General features: G+C 34.0%; 1 protein-coding gene across 4 annotated transcripts in view; it reads right to left on the bottom strand.

Annotated features, from left to right (window-relative positions):
- LOC100377331 (epidermal growth factor receptor kinase substrate 8-like) overlaps window positions 1-19,502 on the bottom strand; it is a 59,218-nt gene that overhangs the window by 10,839 nt on the left and 28,877 nt on the right. For 3 of the 4 annotated variants that reach the window (XM_085500987.1, XM_085500990.1, XM_085500988.1), the window contains exons 2-9: window positions 18,399-18,568; window positions 16,080-16,168; window positions 15,093-15,134; window positions 12,844-12,902; window positions 11,019-11,180; window positions 2,319-2,468; window positions 1,213-1,492; window positions 94-221 (exon numbers count right to left, since the gene is read on the bottom strand). In XM_085500987.1, the coding sequence (XP_085357113.1) occupies window positions 94-221; window positions 1,213-1,492; window positions 2,319-2,468; window positions 11,019-11,180; window positions 12,844-12,902; window positions 15,093-15,134; window positions 16,080-16,168; window positions 18,399-18,502 (1,014 nt within the window). In that variant the 5' untranslated portion in view covers window positions 18,503-18,568. The remainder of the gene's footprint in view (window positions 1-93; window positions 222-1,212; window positions 1,493-2,318; window positions 2,469-11,018; window positions 11,181-12,843; window positions 12,903-15,092; window positions 15,135-16,079; window positions 16,169-18,398; window positions 18,569-19,502) is intronic. The other variant, XM_085500989.1, reaches the window with a different exon arrangement.

Here is a 19,502-nt window from a genome sequence, read left to right as displayed (position 1 = left end):
AGTTATCAGTTACGCTCTAAGGTAAGAATAATACTTTTTTTTTTTTTGAGTTGTGATAAATGCTATTCTGGTACAAGTCAAGCGACAACTTACCACATCACGTTCCGTTCTCATTGCTAACATCTCAACAGAGTCTTCATCATGAGGACCCCTTGGACTCACCGACATTTGCCGTACAAGACCAGATGCACGCATTGGATTCCCCTGAGAATTGCCATTAACTGCAACAAGAGAAGAGAAATGTCAAGAGACTGGGCTTAATATGAATCCACAAACAAACTCAGGGTGGCTCCAACATACTTTCAGCCACAGTCAGAGCGACAATCAATTACAAATTTTCAATAAAACCTTGTTAAATTAACGAGAAAAACTTTTGCTGGTACCAGCAATTCACAGCTTTTCTGTCAAACAACAAACTACTTCATTTTTAGTGAAGCCAATATACTACATTCATATATATCGTAATTACTCTATTAGAAAAGCATCCCTGATAGAAGCATACATAAGCAAAAAATTGCATTAATTTCATGCTGTAAGATTTAATTGACATGGGGAAAAGAGAAAACGATTTGAATTGTGCTGATGTACTCCTTTAAGGAATAGAACAGTTATCATTAAAATCATCTGTCCAAGTCATTGAATCATCAATTTGAAAACTTCCCTACAATGCAACATTTAACCATTTGCAGGCTTTAGTGTCAGTGATATATCTTTGTTAAAGTATGTCATTAAATCAACCAATAGTGGTTCAACTTCGCCATGCTGTAATCTCTAAAAAAAAAACTGTCAAACAATTCAATATTTGAGATATAATAATTAAATATTAAACGTGACAAAGTTCTCGTGTTAGCCAGTTTTTACTGAAAATGTCCCTGACACAATCTGACCATGACAAGTTCATTCCTAGATAATCACATTTTTATCATTTAGCAGGTTAGCAACAACTGACTGCAAAGCAAACACCGGTATCTAAAGGAGTCAGAATGTCTACTCTGTGGCACACATTCAACGTGAGCAGGGGGAAAAGGGCAGTGATATTGCGCAATTATTCCAGATATAGAGTAACAAATTAAAACATGTCAGGCAGGAGGGGAAAAACTAATCAATTTAACTTTGTTCTGACACTACTGAGCATTCAAATTATGTAAACTATACACACACATACACATATCAATCTGTCAATCTCAATAACGACATATTCATCAAGCTAACCTTTCTGTGCCTGGGCTTGTGCCTGGGAGTACATTAATACTTTACTGCGTACGTTACCGGACTCATCTGGTGGACTAGGAGCTGGCTCATTGGGAGGGGGTGGAATCATCATCTCTTCACGTCTCGTATGCGAGGCCTGTCTCATGTTTGGTTGATACGATTGGTGGTTCGATACAACGGCAGGGACTGGTCTGCCATATTGCGGTTTCTTTCTCTTTTGCTTATTTTTACCCGTTGCATATTCCATCGAGCTCTGTAGTTCAGCAGCAATAACATCAGCCTGCGAATCAAGAGTAGACATATTCTAACAATTACGGGACGAGATTAATCATGCAATCTGATGCTTACAGAACAGGATACATAGTTTAACATTTGAAACTATGACACTGTGACTGTGATTTATCATGACCTGTAGCACTCATCTGAGTTGCAAATGCAAGAAGTTTATAATAATTCATAGTCTGCTTCAGTCTACAGTATAAAGTATAAAATAACAATACAATGTATTAATAAATATTAAAACAGTTATAATGCCATATAGCCATATTGCATCTTCAAAAACCTAAGGAAATCATTCATTGCAGCACAATTCTGTTCCCAGACTCCTAAAATTTACTGAAAAACTGTCACCCATGTAATCAAAACAATTAACAGTAACAAACCAAGTGCATTTTTTTTTCATTGAAACATTACCATGGAAAGGGATAAATAAGGTTGAATAGATGAGGGATAGTGCAGCTGAAAATGTTACTGGCTTGAAATTGTAACATATACCGTATTTGAACGAGAAGAACTAATGAAATAAAAATGACATTTATAAAGTATTAAAGACCTATTTTGACGGTAGAAACACCTTTGTCATTCATAATCTTGGAAATATTTCTTACAAATGTAGGAAGGCAATAGAGAGGTAGTGGTTTTCATTAACACTTTTTGGTGCTCACTAAAAAAGTCAAGTCTGTGCATGAATTAAAAAATATGCAAAATCTGTATGTTATTTTACAGATACAATGTAAATGTATTTATTGAAACCAACTTTATCTGATTTTCCAGTTCATAAGCCACCCTTGGTAGAGAAAGGTTATTGAAATAATATCAAAACTTACCTGGATATGATCACACTGGAAAAGGTGCATATCCGGTGTTTTCTGTGAGTGATCTTTACAAGAAAACACAAGCACGCTGTTGTAATTACACTCGTTTATCACCGCCGTTGTCATGATGATTGTGTTCAAGGGGAAATTTTCTAACGTTTCCTGAAAATAGGAGAAAACTAGTTACAAAAATATTTTGGTGGAGAATTTTATGACAAAAGCTGGAAAAAATGATATTTGTTGACAGTTCATCTGCAACTAAACCTATATGTTAAATGCAAAACACATCAGAAACAACTGTTACTGGTTCTGTTCTTTTCAAATATATATAAATTGAGTGACAATCTTAAATAATTCACTCTGAGTTAGTTTTTCAGTGTTCCCAATTATAACTGGTCTCTACATGCACTATTGGAAATGCTGTCAATGAACACATACACATGTACTTTAACTAGTGATTCAGAAAAGAGGCCAAACAGCAAATGTATATGCATGTATATGAGCACTGTTGTGGCATAGCAAGTACCTATATAACAAGTACTATGTTCATATTACCAGAAGGCCAACATACAAATGTATATGCATGTATATGAGTACTGTTGTGGCATAGCAAGTACCTATATAACAAGTACTATGTTCATATTACCAGAAGGCCAACATACAAATGTATATGCATGTATATGAGCGCTGTTGTGGCATAGCAAGTACCTATATAACAAGTACTATGTTCATATTACCAGAAGGCCAACATACAAATGTATATGCATGTATATGAGTACTGTTGTGGCATAGCAAGTACCTATATAACAAGTACTATGTTCATATTACCAGAAGGCCAACATACAAATGTATATGCATGTATATGAGTACTGTTGTGGCATAGCAAGTACCTATATAACAAGTACTATGTTCATATTACCAGAAGGCCAACATACAAATGTATATGCATGTATATGAGTACTGTTGTGGCATAGCAAGTACCTATATAACAAGTACTATGTTCATATTACCAGAAGGCCAACATACAAATGTATATGCATGTATATGAGTACTGTTGTGGCATAACAAGTACCTATATAACAAGTACTATGTTCATATTACCAGAAGGCCAACATACAAATGTATATGCATGTATATGAGTACTGTTGTGGCATAGCAAGTACCTATATAACAAGTACTATGTTCATATTACCAGAAGGCCAACATACAAATGTATATGCATGTATATGAGTACTGTTGTGGCATAACAAGTACCTATATAACAAGTACTATGTTCATATTACCAGAAGGCCAACATACAAATGTATATGCATGTATATGAGTACTGTTGTGGCATAGCAAGTACCTATATAACAAGTACTATGTTCATATTACCAGAAGGCCAACATACAAATGTATATGCATGTATATGAGTACTGTTGTGGCATAGCAAGTACCTATATAACAAGTACTATGTTCATATTACCAGAAGGCCAACATACAAATGTATATGCATGTATATGAGTACTGTTGTGGCATAGCAAGTACCTATATAACAAGTACTATGTTCATATTACCAGAAGGCCAACATACAAATGTATATGCATGTATATGAGTACTGTTGTGGCATAGCAAGTACCTATATAACAAGTACTATGTTCATATTACCAGAAGGCCAACATACAAATGTATATGCATGTATATGAGTACTGTTGTGGCATAGCAAGTACCTATATAACAAGTACTATGTTCATATTACCAGAAGGCCAACATACAAATGTATATGCATGTATATGAGTACTGTTGTGGCATAGCAAGTACCTATATAACAAGTACTATGTTCATATTACCAGAAGGCCAACATACAAATGTATATGCATGTATATGAGTACTGTTGTGGCATAGCAAGTACCTATATAACAAGTACTATGTTCATATTACCAGAAGGCCAACATACAAATGTATATGCATGTATATGAGTACTGTTGTGGCATAGCAAGTACCTATATAACAAGTACTATGTTCATATTACCAGAAGGCCAACATACAAATGTATATGCATGTATATGAGTACTGTTGTGGCATAGCAAGTACTATATAACAAGTACTATGTTCATATTACCAGAAGGCCAACATACAAATGTATATGCATGTATATGAGTACTGTTGTGGCATAGCAAGTACCTATATAACAAGTACTATGTTCATATTACCAGAAGGCCAACATACAAATGTATATGCATGTATATGAGTACTGTTGTGGCATAGCAAGTACCTATATAACAAGTACTATGTTCATATTACCAGAAGGCCAACATACAAATGTATATGCATGTATATGAGTACTGTTGTGGCATAGCAAGTACCTATATAACAAGTACTATGTTCATATTACCAGAAGGCCAACATACAAATGTATATGCATGTATATGAGTACTGTTGTGGCATAGCAAGTACCTATATAACAAGTACTATGTTCATATTACCAGAAGGCCAACATACAAATGTATATGCATGTATATGAGTACTGTTGTGGCATAGCAAGTACCTATATAACAAGTACTATGTTCATATTACCAGAAGGCCAACATACAAATGTATATGCATGTATATGAGTACTGTTGTGGCATAGCAAGTACCTATATAACAAGTACTATGTTCATATTACCAGAAGGCCAACATACAAATGTATATGCATGTATATGAGTACTGTTGTGGCATAGCAAGTACCTATATAACAAGTACTATGTTCATATTACCAGAAGGCCAACATACAAATGTATATGCATGTATATGAGTACTGTTGTGGCATAGCAAGTACCTATATAACAAGTACTATGTTCATATTACCAGAAGGCCAACATACAAATGTATATGCATGTATATGAGTACTGTTGTGGCATAGCAAGTACCTATATAACAAGTACTATGTTCATATTACCAGAAGGCCAACATACAAATGTATATGCATGTATATGAGTACTGTTGTGGCATAGCAAGTACCTATATAACAAGTACTATGTTCATATTACCAGAAGGCCAACATACAAATGTATATGCATGTATATGAGTACTGTTGTGGCATAGCAAGTACCTATATAACAAGTACTATGTTCATATTACCAGAAGGCCAACATACAAATGTATATGCATGTATATGAGTACTGTTGTGGCATAGCAAGTACCTATATAACAAGTACTATGTTCATATTACCAGAAGGCCAACATACAAATGTATATGCATGTATATGAGTACTGTTGTGGCATAGCAAGTACCTATATAACAAGTACTATGTTCATATTACCAGAAGGCCAACATACAAATGTATATGCATGTATATGAGTACTGTTGTGGCATAGCAAGTACCTATATAACAAGTACTATGTTCATATTACCAGAAGGCCAACATACAAATGTATATGCATGTATATGAGTACTGTTGTGGCATAGCAAGTACCTATATAACAAGTACTATGTTCATATTACCAGAAGGCCAACATACAAATGTATATGCATGTATATGAGTACTGTTGTGGCATAGCAAGTACCTATATAACAAGTACTATGTTCATATTACCAGAAGGCCAACATACAAATGTATATGCATGTATATGAGTACTGTTGTGGCATAGCAAGTACCTATATAACAAGTACTATGTTCATATTACCAGAAGGCCAACATACAAATGTATATGCATGTATATGAGTACTGTTGTGGCATAGCAAGTACCTATATAACAAGTACTATGTTCATATTACCAGAAGGCCAACATACAAATGTATATGCATGTATATGAGTACTGTTGTGGCATAGCAAGTACCTATATAACAAGTACTATGTTCATATTACCAGAAGGCCAACATACAAATGTATATGCATGTATATGAGTACTGTTGTGGCATAGCAAGTACCTATATAACAAGTACTATGTTCATATTACCAGAAGGCCAACATACAAATGTATATGCATGTATATGAGTACTGTTGTGGCATAGCAAGTACCTATATAACAAGTACTATGTTCATATTACCAGAAGGCCAACATACAAATGTATATGCATGTATATGAGTACTGTTGTGGCATAGCAAGTACCTATATAACAAGTACTATGTTCATATTACCAGAAGGCCAACATACAAATGTATATGCATGTATATGAGTACTGTTGTGGCATAGCAAGTACCTATATAACAAGTACTATGTTCATATTACCAGAAGGCCAACATACAAATGTATATGCATGTATATGAGTACTGTTGTGGCATAGCAAGTACCTATATAACAAGTACTATGTTCATATTACCAGAAGGCCAACATACAAATGTATATGCATGTATATGAGTACTGTTGTGGCATAGCAAGTACCTATATAACAAGTACTATGTTCATATTACCAGAAGGCCAACATACAAATGTATATGCATGTATATGAGTACTGTTGTGGCATAGCAAGTACCTATATAACAAGTACTATGTTCATATTACCAGAAGGCCAACATACAAATGTATATGCATGTATATGAGTACTGTTGTGGCATAGCAAGTACCTATATAACAAGTACTATGTTCATATTACCAGAAGGCCAACATACAAATGTATATGCATGTATATGAGTACTGTTGTGGCATAGCAAGTACCTATATAACAAGTACTATGTTCATATTACCAGAAGGCCAACATACAAATGTATATGCATGTATATGAGTACTGTTGTGGCATAGCAAGTACCTATATAACAAGTACTATGTTCATATTACCAGAAGGCCAACATACAAATGTATATGCATGTATATGAGTACTGTTGTGGCATAGCAAGTACCTATATAACAAGTACTATGTTCATATTACCAGAAGGCCAACATACAAATGTATATGCATGTATATGAGTACTGTTGTGGCATAGCAAGTACCTATATAACAAGTACTATGTTCATATTACCAGAAGGCCAACATACAAATGTATATGCATGTATATGAGTACTGTTGTGGCATAGCAAGTACCTATATAACAAGTACTATGTTCATATTACCAGAAGGCCAACATACAAATGTATATGCATGTATATGAGTACTGTTGTGGCATAGCAAGTACCTATATAACAAGTACTATGTTCATATTACCAGAAGGCCAACATACAAATGTATATGCATGTATATGAGTACTGTTGTGGCATAGCAAGTACCTATATAACAAGTACTATGTTCATATTACCAGAAGGCCAACATACAAATGTATATGCATGTATATGAGTACTGTTGTGGCATAGCAAGTACCTATATAACAAGTACTATGTTCATATTACCAGAAGGCCAACATACAAATGTATATGCATGTATATGAGTACTGTTGTGGCATAGCAAGTACCTATATAACAAGTACTATGTTCATATTACCAGAAGGCCAACATACAAATGTATATGCATGTATATGAGTACTGTTGTGGCATAGCAAGTACCTATATAACAAGTACTATGTTCATATTACCAGAAGGCCAACATACAAATGTATATGCATGTATATGAGTACTGTTGTGGCATAGCAAGTACCTATATAACAAGTACTATGTTCATATTACCAGAAGGCCAACATACAAATGTATATGCATGTATATGAGTACTGTTGTGGCATAGCAAGTACCTATATAACAAGTACTATGTTCATATTACCAGAAGGCCAACATACAAATGTATATGCATGTATATGAGTACTGTTGTGGCATAGCAAGTACCTATATAACAAGTACTATGTTCATATTACCAGAAGGCCAACATACAAATGTATATGCATGTATATGAGTACTGTTGTGGCATAGCAAGTACCTATATAACAAGTACTATGTTCATATTACCAGAAGGCCAACATACAAATGTATATGCATGTATATGAGTACTGTTGTGGCATAGCAAGTACCTATATAACAAGTACTATGTTCATATTACCAGAAGGCCAACATACAAATGTATATGCATGTATATGAGTACTGTTGTGGCATAGCAAGTACCTATATAACAAGTACTATGTTCATATTACCAGAAGGCCAACATACAAATGTATATGCATGTATATGAGTACTGTTGTGGCATAGCAAGTACCTATATAACAAGTACTATGTTCATATTACCAGAAGGCCAACATACAAATGTATATGCATGTATATGAGTACTGTTGTGGCATAGCAAGTACCTATATAACAAGTACTATGTTCATATTACCAGAAGGCCAACATACAAATGTATATGCATGTATATGAGTACTGTTGTGGCATAGCAAGTACCTATATAACAAGTACTATGTTCATATTACCAGAAGGCCAACATACAAATGTATATGCATGTATATGAGTACTGTTGTGGCATAGCAAGTACCTATATAACAAGTACTATGTTCATATTACCAGAAGGCCAACATACAAATGTATATGCATGTATATGAGTACTGTTGTGGCATAGCAAGTACCTATATAACAAGTACTATGTTCATATTACCAGAAGGCCAACATACAAATGTATATGCATGTATATGAGTACTGTTGTGGCATAGCAAGTACCTATATAACAAGTACTATGTTCATATTACCAGAAGGCCAACATACAAATGTATATGCATGTATATGAGTACTGTTGTGGCATAGCAAGTACCTATATAACAAGTACTATGTTCATATTACCAGAAGGCCAACATACAAATGTATATGCATGTATATGAGTACTGTTGTGGCATAGCAAGTACCTATATAACAAGTACTATGTTCATATTACCAGAAGGCCAACATACAAATGTATATGCATGTATATGAGTACTGTTGTGGCATAGCAAGTACCTATATAACAAGTACTATGTTCATATTACCAGAAGGCCAACATACAAATGTATATGCATGTATATGAGTACTGTTGTGGCATAGCAAGTACCTATATAACAAGTACTATGTTCATATTACCAGAAGGCCAACATACAAATGTATATGCATGTATATGAGTACTGTTGTGGCATAGCAAGTACCTATATAACAAGTACTATGTTCATATTACCAGAAGGCCAACATACAAATGTATATGCATGTATATGAGTACTGTTGTGGCATAGCAAGTACCTATATAACAAGTACTATGTTCATATTACCAGAAGGCCAACATACAAATGTATATGCATGTATATGAGTACTGTTGTGGCATAGCAAGTACCTATATAACAAGTACTATGTTCATATTACCAGAAGGCCAACATACAAATGTATATGCATGTATATGAGTACTGTTGTGGCATAGCAAGTACCTATATAACAAGTACTATGTTCATATTACCAGAAGGCCAACATACAAATGTATATGCATGTATATGAGTACTGTTGTGGCATAGCAAGTACCTATATAACAAGTACTATGTTCATATTACCAGAAGGCCAACATACAAATGTATATGCATGTATATGAGTACTGTTGTGGCATAGCAAGTACCTATATAACAAGTACTATGTTCATATTACCAGAAGGCCAACATACAAATGTATATGCATGTATATGAGTACTGTTGTGGCATAACAAGTACCTATATAACAAGTACTATGTTCATATTACCAGAAGGCCAACATACAAATGTATATGCATGTATATGAGTACTGTTGTGGCATAGCAAGTACCTATATAACAAGTACTATGTTCATATTACCAGAAGGCCAACATACAAATGTATATGCATGTATATGAGTACTGTTGTGGCATAACAAGTACCTATATAACAAGTACTATGTTCATATTACCAGAAGGCCAACATACAAATGTATATGCATGTATATGAGTACTGTTGTGGCATAACAAGTACCTATATAACAAGTACTATGTTCATATTACCAGAAGGCCAACATACAAATGTATATGCATGTATACGAGTACTGTTGTGGCATAACAAGTACCTATATAACAAGTACTATGTTCATATTACCAGAAGGCCAACATACAAATGTATATGCATGTATATGAGTACTGTTGTGGCATAACAAGTACCTATATAACAAGTACTATGTTCATATTACCAGAAGGCCAACATACAAATGTATATGCATGTATATGAGTACTGTTGTGGCATAGCAAGTACCTATATAACAAGTACTATGTTCATATTACCAGAAGGCCAACATACAAATGTATATGCATGTATATGAGTACTGTTGTGGCATAGCAAGTACCTATATAACAAGTACTATGTTCATATTACCAGAAGGCCAACATACAAATGTATATGCATGTATATGAGTACTGTTGTGGCATAGCAAGTACCTATATAACAAGTACTATGTTCATATTACCAGAAGGCCAACATACAAATGTATATGCATGTATATGAGTACTGTTGTGGCATAACAAGTACCTATATAACAAGTACTATGTTCATATTACCAGAAGGCCAACATACAAATGTATATGCATGTATATGAGTACTGTTGTGGCATAGCAAGTACCTATATAACAAGTACTATGTTCATATTACCAGAAGGCCAACATACAAATGTATATGCATGTATATGAGTACTGTTGTGGCATAGCAAGTACCTATATAACAAGTACTATGTTCATATTACCAGAAGGCCAACATACAAATGTATATGCATGTATATGAGTACTGTTGTGGCATAGCAAGTACCTATATAACAAGTACTATGTTCATATTACCAGAAGGCCAACATACAAGCAAATGCAGCTATTTTAAAATGAGAAATGAAACACTATACCTGTGTCTCATTGTCCACAAGAATAATCTCCCTGTCTGTAATCTGTAATGTCATTTCTTGGCTCCATATTTTTCCCTTGGCGTCCATTAATTTGAGTTTGCGGATACTATCTTCTACCGTCAAGACAGCGTCTTTTCGATCAACGGAGAAGGTAGCCAAATGCTATAAGATGATAGACATGATGATATTACTATATTTTTATGTTTATATTGAAATTGTTGATACTGTGTAATGGGTGTTGATGAATAGCTTCTAATGCTTAGATACAATGCATAATCAACATCTCATCACTGCAATGATCAACTTTTTATTTAATAGACGTGGGTAACCTTGGATAGGGGGGGGGGGGTAGAATTATGTGCAGATGTGAAAAATCTAAACATATAATATGAAAGGCATTTTTTGGAATGTGTGTGTGTGTGTGTGTGTGTGTGTGTGTGTGTGTGTGTGTGTGTTTTTTTAACAAAATTGGTAAAAATCACCAGAGCTCTAATAGGTTCTTACCCAATCGTAAAACACCCTCTTCTCCAACAGAAAATAGTCCAGTCAATTTTGACTCCAACAAGAAATGTTTTGCATTTTACCACAATGTATTGATTATTCCTGTGGCAGCTTACATATAGACTATAACATGGGGTAGCCGAACATGAGAGTAATTGGCCATTAGTACACCACGGAAACAAATATAGTAACCAGACAATGACAAAAATTGGCTTGGCATTCAAAAGGTATAAACACAAAAAGAATTACTGAACAACTATATTTTAATGTGAACAACAGTGATTTGTTGTCTACATCACTTTCAAAGATTTGTTGTTATCAAAAATCTGTTGTTCCTAAAATTATGTCTTTTTGCTCCAAATTCACACAGTAATCAATAAACAACTTTTGTTGAACGATATAAATACGTTCACACAACTGAATGTGTTTGTGAGAAAATGGGAAATTCTACTGGTCACTGAGGTTAAAGGTGTGAATGCACAGATCAACCTGGCATGTAGTAAGTAAACAAAATCCCTATGTGGTGGTAAATGATCAGTCGCGTTAAAGCATAAATGTTTTTCCAGAGGGGAAGTAATCGATGCGCATGTGAATGTAAAAATGTAAAATGTAAAAAGTGAAAATTCAACTGGTCACAAGGTATATGAAGAGAACTAGTGCTTGCAGCTAGTAAACAAAACCTCTACGTGATCTCTGAGAGTTGGAGCGCATCAAATCATAACAATTTAGTCAGATGGGGAGTTATGCATTGTGAATCTGCTGTATGAGCAAGTTGTTGATTGTTTTTCACAGTATACCAGGGTGAGATTCTATAATGAAATCTTATCAGGCTGAGTAAACCTTTAGATAGAAGAGTCTAGTCATTCGGTACCAAGCACACTAATGACACTATGGATTAAGGATTTAATCATGTCTATATATTGGTATAGATACCGAGATAGATATCAATCAAGTCCAACCATTTGTACGTTTGTGAAGAAAGAAAGAGAATAACAGCATGACAAGTAACTTCATGGAATGCCAATAATGTACTGGGTAAATATCCTGGAGGAAGGGGGAGGGGGAGGGTTATCAATTGGTCATCACCAGTTTTCTCTAGAAGTTATTTTGATCTTTTAAGAATGTTTCTACCTTCTACACTCGTAGTTACTGAAGTACCAATAGAGACATGAACTTTTTTCATTTTACATATACTTTGTACTCGCATAACTGAGAATATTTTTATTTTAAACTTTCCATGTTTGCATGTTTGAAAAAATGTTTGAGGATGCCAGGCACAACACAGCATACACCTGAATCATATGGAGATATCAATAACACATACCTCAACTGGGAACATTGGCATCTCCGGACCCTCATTACCTGTCGCATTCCTTCTAGGTTCTGCAAAAAAAGTACATCATTTTACAATTAGTCACCCTGTAATTAACATTCTGAAAATAAGTTTTTTAGCAAGACAGATCTAAACATATTCATTCATTCTAAAATTTGTGAACCCTAAGCACCATCTCATCATCACCACCTTTATCATCGACTCCTTGGTGAAAACCAAGTGACACATAATCCACCTTATTAAACATTCATAACTAGTAATATACAAAAATATATAAAATAAACCAAAATAAAGTCTCACCAATTTCACACCAAGAAATGCTGAATGCATGTTTGACAACATGTCGGATCTACCATTAATTTAATTTTCAAATGTTCTGACCCCTTAAAATTTGTGCCAATACATATATCAGAAAATCTACATGCCAAGATCTTGTTTGTTTAGGTTTGACAGACTCAAACTGAAAAATAATTAATGGTATATTTACTTTTTTTCTATCTACTAATCAGTGTTCTCTGCAATTTAGAAATCAAATCCAATTTGTAGAAAAACTTTATGTAGATGTAGTGTTTTGCAATTAACAAAATCAATTAAAAAACACCTTAATTGACTGCATCTAAGCTGTGCAGGTTTTTAGCCTTTTTATCAAAATTAAAATTTAATTTTAATTGAAGCTAAAATTTAAAAAAGTTCTTGAGATTTAAACTTATTGCAATTTTTACAACAAGTCATTTTGGTGCATTGCAATGCTCCCATGGTGCATTGCGGTTCTCCCATGGTGCAATAGCTCCCTGCTTAGAAAAACAATTTTATCTTATATTTACAAAATGCAGTTACATGTATATAAGTAACTACAGTGTGAAATTCACCCTTTAAATGTATAGTACAAAATATTTTCTTAAATTAATCAAGAATTTAACTGATTATTAGATCAGATCAACATGTGAGTGATGTTGTGAATGATTCCAAGTGATGAGAACACTGATTGAACTACAAAGGGAAAGGGACACTCTACTAAAGTTATAACAGTTTGTATAGTAAGACATCTACTATCAGTCAGTATACCTAGGAAAAGAATTAATATCGGTTATTGAAAGTTACCTATAACTAGCTAGAAGTACAGAAATAATTTTAAAATAAAATATATGCATTACTGAACACTTGATTCTCATCTCTACTGTTTACCATTTGATAACTGAGTGCATTCAAAATGATGTTGATATTCAATGGTGTATTTAATCTGTTCACCACCAAAGTCATTTTTTTCATCTTTAACAAAATTTGGATCAAAATTTGTAGGCAAAAAGAAATTTTGTTTATTTGGTCCTAAAGAATCAAAAAAAAATACTACTATTATATAAAGTAGGCATAACGCGGCACCCAAATATATGAGTGAAAAGTTCACTGCTATAAAATGTTGTCTCTAGCAAAATATAAAATAATTTACAGTATTGCATATACCGGTAAGTATTAAAGACAAGAAAGCCAGAAATTCATTCCAAATCCACACATAGATTCAATCCATGTAAAACTAATGTATTAATATTTGGTATCATTACAGTCATTTAGTAAAGTATCACATGGATTGAAAAATATGGAGGAAAAATTGGCCAACACAGCTCATGCCATGAAATTATGGTTTCCATAGACCACTGTAAGTAATAGTTACATTGTCCATTCAATATAAGAACTAACTTCTAACTATCAATTCCGTGATTTCAGTAAGGGGCATTTCATTTGAAGTGCTATTTACTACAGCATGAATTATCATGCAATAAAAAAGTAGAATCATGTTCCAAAAAAAAAAAAATAGTCCTGTTCAATACAATATTCATAATCACAAGCAATATCATATTGTCATATTTGGTTCAAAATTGAGAGGAAATTTTAGAAAATGTTGATTGGAAAACAATATTGTAGTAGTGAACAGGTGAAGAAATTGACTGAGTTTAGATTGCATCTTACATAATTCATGATTCCCTTACAAAAAAATCACAGAATGAAAAGACAGAAAATTCAGCTACTAGTAACAAGCGTGCATTTTAGTGTGAAGGAACACACAATTATGACTGCAAACAGGGAGATGAAGAAAGAGTTACAGTTCTCACTGCAAACAGGGAGATGAAGAAAGAGTTACTGTTCTCATTGTAGTAAGAAAGGTGTACAGTGATGGGCAGAGTTTGATAAGAAACTCGGTAATGTTTTAAACAAGAAACTTGGGACACATGGAAAAAACGTACTATGAACTCTTAGCCTTGCGTCTGTGTACTGTTTCCGCCGTGCTGTAACATAAGAGTATGATATCTCTGCATGAGAGTCGTAAAAACAAACAAATACCTAATACATTTCACAACAGACATGGTTGCTATTTTTGTCATGGTGTCCCTTTATGGTCTTCCGTGAAATTTGGAAAATTTCAATTTTTAATTTTATTTAGTCATCAAAGACAGTACACTCCTCAATTAATCATGTATGAAGTGAATGGGCGGAGACGAAAGTGCTTTCTCTCATAATGAGTAATTCAATAAGTATGAAATGATAGGTCTGAATACGTAATATTGAACAAAAATGAACCTCATCACTTGTACCAAGTTTTCACATGTGTATACAGCTGGTTACAGTTCTAATTAGTTGGACTAGTTAATCAAATCTGGGTTAAACATTGATCAGGTAGTCAATACGACAAAGGTTACATGCTGACACCTTATTATCAGCGGAGATGTACCGTGTCTGTGTCAGACCATGCTACGCTCTATCAAACTATCAGGACGAAGGGCAATATTGACAGCCTCCAAGTGGTATAGTTATTCAGAGTGGGTATTGTGACTATACATTACACCCATCCAAGTGTTACACAGACATTCCAATAGGTCCAATAGTTTTAATGCCGATCTCATAAAAAACAGAATAGTGATTACAGTGTTAAAATTGGAAGATTGTCTGAGACACAAGCACCTGACAGACCAAGGTATAAATGTCGCAAACACCTGTAGAAGGCTAGTGATAAATATAAAACATTAAAGCTTCCAATTATCCAGAAAGAGTTACGTTCTTATCTCTGTAAACATAAAAGAGTTTGCACAATGAAGCGACCACCAACAATTCCTGCTGTAATGCTTTATAAACTGAGCAGACACAGTCCTTTTTAGTGTCTATCTTGGTGAGTCTTCCATTCAATTTTTCTCTCTGAACATACGTAGTAAACACACTTTAATTCTGAGACTTACCATAAATATCTTTTGCAGACACTGCTCCCTTTGTGGGTCCATTTGAGACATACCCGTTTGGAACATAGCCGTTCTGTTTTCCATACCCACTAGAAGTAAACATATCAGATCTTACACTGACGTGCCAAGTAATGGACACGAAGACAATTAGATCAGGACATCAATAAGGAAATAGTTGAAAGTTTTAAACTACCACAAAAGCAATTGATATGCAAAATATAGTGCACCTTCAGCCATGCGTGTGTAGTGTCACGATGCAATAGTAAATAGTAATAGTTTTGAAAATCAGTGGTACAACAGAACATACAGTAAAACCTGGCTAAATAGAACTCTGTGTAAACTGTAGTTCAGTCTAAACTAAACCCTGTGTAAATCCAAACAACTTCTCCTAAGCTAACTATATTGTATAAAATACCAGAAAGTTTTTTTTCATCTTAATGCTTTTTCATTTTATTTCTATTATATGTTTTTCTAACAGCTTTGTCTTCATGTAGCAGTGTTGGTAGAGGCAAAGGAATGTTCCATTCATTTATTTATTTATTTAAATAAATAATTATATTATTATAACTATCTCAGTCCTTTCAGTGTTCAAGTTCAAGAAAGGTTTATCTATACGTAAAAGTAACTAATGATAAGATATTATTGAAGTCAAAATAAATTTGATAAATAAATTATCATATATGAACCAGAAAGCACATTTGTTGTATAAAATCAATGAAAAATTACTTATTTTGACCATAGAAACACCTCTGTAATTCACTAATAAAGTAAATACAGTAGATCAACAGTCTGCTCCGTTTTGTGTACAAATTGTCAAGTTGAAAGGTCAAGAGAGTTCATCAACTATGCACTAATTATTATGACAATAAAAAGGTTATTTACACCATACTGTATTTCCTCTGTTAGACACCCACTCAGATTCCTAGAGTATCTGTTACTATGTCAAATTACCATCTCAGATGTATGTACTTGAACCACACTTGAGCTTACATGCAAGAAATATAGTACATGTACTTCTACATGGAGGTGCATTTCTAACCAACAATAAATATATGGATGTGTTCATTTATGACTATCCACTCAACTGAGGAAATCGTTTTCAAGCCCAATCTTGTTTATTGAAATCTCAAGTGAACAAAATCAATAGCATACATCTGAATAATTAATCAGGGTAAGAATATCTAATGTAATCATCATTTTAATTAATTTTAATCTTAAGAATGGTTGTGGTTCTGAATTTCCTGAAACTTTGCTGAGTTATTATTAATATTAACTGGCTGTTGATCAATCCAACAAACTGGAAGCACTTGAACTAGTTTTTGAATTACAAACCATAATTGTATGTTTCCTTGGCAACCACCAGATATTCAAATGGTTAAACTGTCTGTTGATAATGTTTCTTGAGCAAATTTGACAAATATGCTAATTTATTTACAATTTAGATTATAACAAATTGCAATGTATCCCAAACGAAATTTGCTAATTTTTAGTTTTAGTGTTCATAAGAATGTTACGAACATTTTAATTGCCAAAAGCAGTTCTTAGTTATCGTTAAAATTGTTATGGAATTGATCTGTTTTTCAAAAAATCTCTCATCAAATTTTTCTTTATCCCCAGTTTCCATCAGCTGTAATAGACTAAGCCTTTATATTCCATTTTGTGGTTTATCCTTAGTTAGCCAGCAGGGCTAATGATCTAAAATACCCTAGTTAAATACTCATTGTTACAACATTTTGAGGTTTTCCCTTTAACCCAAATTAGCGCTTTTTACAAAATAAGTTTAATAGTATATCAGACACAATTGATACAATTACAGTCTCAATATTCATGTTGTTAGTACATCAGAACACTTCAGCCATGTGCATTTGAACAATAATCCATACTTTTACATCAAAATTTGAGCCTGCAAAAGGCTGTTTTGTAGCTGTACTTGTCCATGTAGACAAATTACTAAGTATTCTACATTAAAAATGTTCTTTAAATGGGATAGTCCCAGGTAGTTAAAATTAGTTACTTTTTCTTGTTACTTAGATTTCAGTGTTCAAAACAGAGACTTATGGGTACAATCTTTTCAAGGCTAGTATATAACAAGTGTCTATGTATTTAACTATCATCAAAAGCTGAGATGTGTTGATCAATAAACGTTGAGTGTGTCACAAATGCATTAGTTTAGTATAGTGATTTTTGCGTAATTGAATAATTATCATTTTTTACGTACACTCATATTTCAGTTATAATATGATCATCATTCAATTTCATCATACAAGTTCAGCAAACAGAATTTAGTAGATATAACTATGGTAACCATCAGTGACTTACTTTGGCATTCCCATATGATTGGAAGCTTGAGAATGCTGCGAATACTCCGAGTCGTCCCACATATCCATTGGTGGGTCGTGTCTCTTGGCTGCGTATACCGGCATGGTGACGTCACTCAGGCGAAAGCACGGCACACCAGACACCAGCTAGAAGACACTGGGGTCTGCTGTCTGTCAATACAAACAAAACATCAAGATTATATTAAAACTTTTTACCTCAGTTCACCTTATTGTATTTCTGTGTATATCAACTTAAAATGGTTGTACAGGAATTGAATTAACCCGAAATTCTGCAGTCTACCTCAGCTATACTTAGGCCGTCTGTGATCCTCATTTTAGGGCTGGGTGGCGTTAGCACTTTTTTTATTTAATTTTTTTCCACCAAATGTTGTATATTTATAGATCCAATACTTAAGTTGGAAGCTTTCCCAATGTCCTGTATTTACAGAACCATTGCCCACAATAGTTAAAGCCGAAAGCTGGCCCAACCTCCCATACTAAAAGAACCAACGTCCACAATATTCAAAACTTTCCTAAAGGCATTTGCATAAAAGATGAAAATTCCCAGGAATTGAAAGTGACAAGGTCAACTAATCCTAGATGAATTGGGTACATTATAACCAAGCGACCGCAAATTAACAATTATATCCTACGGCGGACATTATCTTAAACCAGGGACACAAGCCATAATATGAATTTCTTATTCTCAATGTTACGGTAATAACCAGTGAGGACAGAATTAATATATGCCTACAACCACAACAATTTTGTGTCCAAATATGACTTTCCACAAATTGGCATGCACACGTACAGAGATAGGTTCATAGCCGTGTCCTTGACGACAAACTGAAATAAGACTGTGCCCAATATCATTCGAATGCAGTTTAATATAGTCGAGTATGTGCACTATGTGGGTGTATGGTCAAAGTGGTAAAGAATATAACAACATAAACATTTACTGGTAACTGTTTTGTCAACATGCAATGTATCCTTGAAATACATTTACTAAGCACACACCTTGAGCAGTTCAAGGGGATCTAAGCATGTATTTACCTACATTTAATATCACATTCACCATGCACAATCAGTACAAATCCCCTCATTC

The sequence above is a fragment of the Saccoglossus kowalevskii genome, chromosome 7 (assembly GCF_978046115.1).
Source record: "Saccoglossus kowalevskii chromosome 7, keSacKowa6.1, whole genome shotgun sequence".
Lineage (NCBI taxonomy): Eukaryota > Metazoa > Hemichordata > Enteropneusta > Harrimaniidae > Saccoglossus > Saccoglossus kowalevskii.
This window is presented reverse-complemented; position numbering and strand designations above follow the sequence as displayed.